We start from the raw sequence: 6,000 nt of genomic DNA, 5'->3' as shown, positions 1-6,000 counted from the left end.
AAATTGTGTGCCGCCGCACTGCACTGACTCTTTTATACACAGTTTATCCTTGCATCATCCTACTGCACCTCCGACACCGCTTTCTCTGCCTGCGCCTCGTTTGGTATTTATGTTGAAATTTTTATTTCACTGTTGCTCCTCAGCGTCTTTCTTCAAAGTCGCGCTCACTGGCAGCATCAGCGTCATCATCACCGCTGCTGTTGGCTGCCACAGCTGAAGCTGCCACAATGGGGCAATTGCACTTGGCCACATTTTATAGTCAATCTCTTCGTTTCTCGCCTTCGTTATTTTTGTCTGTCGTGGCGCACTGGACCCCAGTGGTGTGATTTGTTGTGAATGCCACTGCCGGTTGGCTACTTGGCTGCCTAGCTGTATGGCTTATAGTTGCTACAGTTTTCTATTTTGCTTGCAACGTTGATTGCCGTTGTTAGTAGAGCTTCTTAAGCGTTGCCGTACCTGGATGGCCCACAGGGTTGTTACTCTTATTGTCCACTTTCCTTATCATTTATTATTACGTTTTATTGCTGCCTTTTCTAATATAGCCGACGCTAAAATATGTCAAGAATAGCAAATTATGGCGTCGGACTATTTTCTAAGGAGAGAATGTTTTTAATCTGAGCACTCCTGCTATCCTTTCCATTTAATTACGTTATGATTTAGAGTCTAATTTAATTTTTTATCAAAGTAGCGCATATTTCAATCTCATTTTGCAGTTAGAAGGTGCTGATTGCTAGTTGTTTATTTACCACAGACTGTCTATTTTTTTAGATTATCAAGTCTAAAAAGCAGCAGACAATTTGGTCGCATAGCTTTTCAAAAAAAAAAAAAAAGAAAACAAATTAAATCTTTCCTCATTATAGAGCATTTTTTCAACAAAGTACTTACTTACTTATTTTTGTATCTCTTCTTAGCATTTAGGTATGTAAATTAAATTTTTTCCCCAGTTTTATAGTTTTTTTTTTTACTTGGGGAGAGTTTTATTTTGGTTTCTTTAGTGATTTTTGCGAGACATTGGGAAATTTTCGGACTTTTCTGAGAACTCATCGGAAATGTTTTGGGAATATTCCAATTTTTTTTACCTTGCCGAACTTCGCAAAACCTGTTGGGACCTTTCGCAGCTTTTCGAGCATTTTTCGCAACTCTTCTGAGTATTTTAGAATTTTCCGAATCTTTCGGAGTTCGTCAAAATATTTTGGAACATTTCTAATTTTTTCGAAGTTTTCGAAATTTTTTGGGTTTGTTGGGAATTTATTCGGACCTTCACATTTATATATATCTTCGTTTTTAATTTCGGGACTTGCCGGGATACTCTGGATGTTTTTGTGATTTTTAAGCAACTCCGTCTTTTTGAGACTGTTCGAATTTTTCGGGCACTTTTTGGAGGTTTGCCGTCAAAGGAGGTTCGGAATTCGTCAAAGTATTTTGGAGCATATCTAATTGGCTGAGACTTTCGGGATCTTTTATTGATTCCTAGAAACTTCTGGAACTTCTCAGAGTAGTTACGGTATTTTTTCAGAATTCTTCTTCTTTTTTTACGTGTCCATTAACGGTTCAATACTTTGATCTACTGAATTATGTAGAAAAAAAATTTTGAAGAATTTTAAACTTCTCTAACCTAATAACATTATTTTTATCCGCTTCTTTTTGATTACCACCCTTATAATTTTCGCTAATATTTTTACTGAAAGCACCTCCTGAGTTTTGTTTGAATTACCTTCAGCTAAGAAAGTTTTGAGACTTTCCTGAATTCTTCGGACATTTTTTGGACTTTTAGATTTTTTTGGGCCTCTTTTTTTTGGTGTTGTAAAACTTCAAGCACTTTGTTGAGAATTTAGGACTTTTCGGTTCATGTTTTAAAATCAAGTTATAAGTAAATTTCTTTAGTAGGTTTAAAGTATGATGTGTTGAAAGTACTGTCAAATAATTTGCGATTCATAATAAAGAAATAACTCAGAATTTTTCCGCATAAAAGTAAGCTAGCATTTTTTGCGTATTTTGTAATAACTCATAAATAAAATAGTCAATTAGGTGTAGCTTTATCAAATTGTTCAGTACCTTATACTTAAATTTAAACAAGAAAGAACAATTTTTTCAGTTCAAATATCCCAACCGTGACGCTGGAATCGCTCATATGTTTTTTCCAAGCAAGGATTTTATATTTGTTTAGTTATAAAGCCAAAACATTCCGTTCCTACCTTTATTATGGCTGGTGAAAGTGTCTGCTTCCAAGACGTTACTTAGTTGTTGTTGTTGTTGCTGTTGTAGTTGAAATTGTTGCTGCTGTAGCTGTTGTTGTTGCTGTAGTTGAAGTTCACTCGAAGCTGCTGGTGGGTAATCGTACTGATTGGCGCCACTATTTCCAACACCACCAACAACACCGCTGGCGATAGACTTGTACAACAATTGTTGTTGTTGTTGCTGCAAGCGATGTGTTTGTTGTTGTTGTTGTTGGGTAGGTGCGGAAGTTGGTGCTGGCGGTGGCGTATAAGGATTATTGTAAATATTACGCACGTCACTTTGGTTTTGCTGTTGCGATAATTGTTGTTGTTGTTGTTGCTGTTGTGCATGCGTATTAAAACCATTCACCGTGAAATGACGCGATTTACCTACAAAAGAGAAAAAAAATGAAAAAAATGAAAGGAGTTTAATTTGCTTCTGTGAGTATCTGTTTTTGTGAATATTTTATCAAAAATACACCCAAGGGGCAATTACTTTCTCTTTAAATTGCAAAATAAAAGCGGCAGAATTTTTACAAAAAAATTCTCGCTTACAACCTTTCGAACGACCCGCTCTAATGTATTAACATAGATGCAGGCATTACATATGTCGGTACGTATATATATGGTTTCCTATCTATAGCGGGCCCCTTTAAGTTTCGAAAGTGGTTAGCAGCCAATTTTGTTCCTTTTTAGTACACTTTATATTAGGGTGGTAAAAAAAAAAATATTTAAATGTTAATCTCTCAACACTCATTCTCTAATGTGTCACATGAATGTTTATGTGTATGAGCGAAATCACCTACTGAATGAACTAACGAGCGAATGAATGAATTCTGCTAAATTTTATGTGGATATTCATAATGAAATAAAATAAAAGAGGGTTATACGGAAATGACGATGTGTGGAAGCTGCTAAAATAAAGCTGTAAATGTATCCTTTTTGGACAAACAAACCGAAGTGAAGCAGAGATAGAGCGCAGCACAAAAGTAAAATCATGCAAATCTGCCTTGCAAAGTCGCCCAACCAACAATCAACTCATCAACGCCGTGCCAGAAGTTTTTGTGCCAACATCAACACCGACCTACAGCTGCTTTTTTTATGCATTAAAACTCACACACTTAACATGTCAGCAAAAAAATTATAAATATAGTAGTTAGATATGTATGTGGTATGTTAGTTAACAGCATTTGGGTGCCTTTTTTGTTGTTTTTGCATATTAATTATGCTGATGCGATAGACAAAAGTTTATGTTCGAGTTGGAGTTGGAGAAGTTAGATATGCAAAGTTATGCATATGAATGAGTATGTGCTCAAATGTGGCCATGTATGGAAATATGTACATATGTGAAGTTATGTTAGCGGTCATGTTGGGCGTGAAGCATTAACACATTGTTTGCATTTTTAATTTGCCGCTAAGCAGAAAATATTTAACGCACTCTCACGCAAGCGCGGTAAATGCTGACTACTTTCTTTAGCCAACGAAGGTGACAGTCAAAGCTTGATTATGGGAACTTAACTTAACTTAACTTAACGGAACGTAGAACTTAGAGAATCAAAATGAAACAGATTTCGATGTGGCATTGAGTTACGTTAAGTTTCGGCTGTTAACAGAATTTTTAAGTGAGAGCCGTAAGTTACGTTAAGTTGCCACAAACAGACCAAAAGGCGGTGTTAGCTAGAGATATATGTATATAAGCAGGCATGAGCGAACGAATTACATAGCTTAGCTGGCTCAGTGCATAAGCAGGCATGTAGGGGTAACACGTTGAATGATTCTAACATGATTTGCGGTTTGTATGCTGACTTAACTGAAAAAGGTGTTTCCGATTCTTAGAAAAAAGTTTGGTGGTGAATTTTGAAAGCTCAATTTAATTAGCTTAGTAAGTAAAAAAAAAAATGTTTGAAAAGGAGGCTGTTAATAATCGCCTAAATATGGAATCTAATTATAATTTCATGCATTTTGTTAACTCATCGCTTTATTTTTTGTTTTAATGGAAAACTTTAAATGCCCCCAGGACTATCAACATATCGTCGTTTAAAGTACAAAACCGCTTATCAAGATAATGCAAAACCGCTTTTGTGAGGTTGCATAGAGAGTGAAAACAATCATATTTCAAATAGTTCTCTTTTGAGCTACATACTTGAATAGCTCAGCTGGCAGGCTGTCAGCTCCAGCAGCTTTGTTGTTTTTCAGCAGAAGCAAAGCAGAATTTGATCAAGAAAATTTAAACAATTTTTAATTTATTTAAATTTAAAGAAATGGCCTCAAATTTCTTCAGTTATCCTATTTAGCTCCTGAAAACACTACAAAAGCTACTGCAAATCCACTTACGAAAATTTTCGCGAAGTTTACTGAAAAATACGCACCTGTATGCGTGACGTGGATAAAAATCTACAAGACATATTCTTTTCTGCACAGTATTTGTTTTTTTTGTTTAACACACATTTACTTTCGATAATATCGCATGCCGTTGTATGCATTTTTATTACTTTATAACGAAAAAGGCATATATGTATGTATAGATGTAAATAAGTATTTTTAAAGAAACCGGCGAAAAGGGTGAGCAATGGGTTACGAACTTCAATCACAGTGATTGCTTATTGAGGCGAGAGGTCGTTTAGCGTAGATAATGGCTTGAAATTGTGACTGACAATGGCGCATAAATGCAAGCAAATACAACGAAAAGGCACACAAAGGAACATAAACCGAGAAAGCTGAGAAAAAAGTTGCCAAATATAGACAAAAGTGACAAATAAATAGCCTGGGGGCATATAAAAAAGGGTGAAAAGAGAATTGTTTTGCAGCAAAGGAAGCTATTAAATAAGTTGTAGCACACAGACTACACATATGTATTAACAAAGGACGACATAAAAGGCACAACAAACAAGCAGCATGTGTGTGTGAGCTGCCTAAAGAAGGTCAAAAAATGTGTAAAGTAGCAGGCAAAAAGTGTGTGCTTTCAAAAAAAAAAATAAGAAGAAATATACATTTCAAAAATTGGCTGATTTAGTGCGGAAATTGAAAATCCCTTAGCGCCATACGAAAGGCACACACACACACACATAAACAAATACCACAACAGCGTATAACAAAAACATTCTACGACAACGAGATTAGCATACATTTAGCCAATAGCAGAAGCATATCCCCAGGCGCATTTAACGCCATGTGTGACCAGTTCGCATTTCTCTGGGCTTTCGTTGGCTACTTTCACAAATTTATCTTGGAATTTTGTTAGTGCAAATATTATAAAGCATTTGCTTGCAAATTTGGTTGAAAAGTATTGGCTTTACGCCCTGTATGTATATTAGACTGCATCACTCCCCATACAAAAAAAAATCGGTACTATTTTTTCATTGGAATTATAAAATCTATTATATTCTAAGACGTCCACCAAAATATTTCGAAAAAATATTAAGATTTAAGTGAGCTGGACCGATTTGAAAATACCTCCAAAAATCGAGTTTTTTATGAATAAAAATAGTTTCTTAAAGATTTTTTTTTTTTGAAAAAATCCCCTCATATGATAAAACAATTTAAGCTTAAAATATTTGCATAAAAATATTTAAAAAAAAAATTAAAAAAAAATTTTGAACGGAATCATAAAGATGAGATTTTTGATGCTGTTTTTTAACTTTTTTCAAAGATTGGTATAGGAAAAACTTGTATAACTGAACCTAAACTCTTCCGATTTAGACTTAAGAGGTGTCATTGGAAAGGTATTTTCTCACCCTTTTTATTTCTTTGCTAATAAAGTCATTCAAAGGATGGAAGAGAAAGG

General features: G+C 35.0%; 1 protein-coding gene across 1 annotated transcript in view; it reads right to left on the bottom strand.

The window, feature by feature from the left end:
* Nucleotides 1-1,532: 1,532 nt before the first annotated feature.
* The window catches only part of LOC108355657 (vacuolar protein-sorting-associated protein 36-like), a 204,337-nt gene continuing 199,869 nt past the window's right edge, over nt 1,533-6,000 (bottom strand). The window contains exons 4-5 of the mRNA XM_017606808.1: nt 2,196-2,606; nt 1,533-1,567 (exon numbers count right to left, since the gene is read on the bottom strand). Of these exons, the coding sequence (XP_017462297.1) occupies nt 1,533-1,567; nt 2,196-2,606 (446 nt within the window). The remainder of the gene's footprint in view (nt 1,568-2,195; nt 2,607-6,000) is intronic.

Source organism: Rhagoletis zephyria, unplaced genomic scaffold, assembly GCF_001687245.7.
Source record: "Rhagoletis zephyria isolate East Lansing unplaced genomic scaffold, Rhagoletis_zephyria_1.1 Rzeph_scaffold_00167, whole genome shotgun sequence".
Lineage (NCBI taxonomy): Eukaryota > Metazoa > Arthropoda > Insecta > Diptera > Tephritidae > Rhagoletis > Rhagoletis zephyria.
The sequence above is the reverse complement of the archived record's forward strand: the minus strand, read 5'-3'. Positions and strand labels throughout refer to the sequence as shown.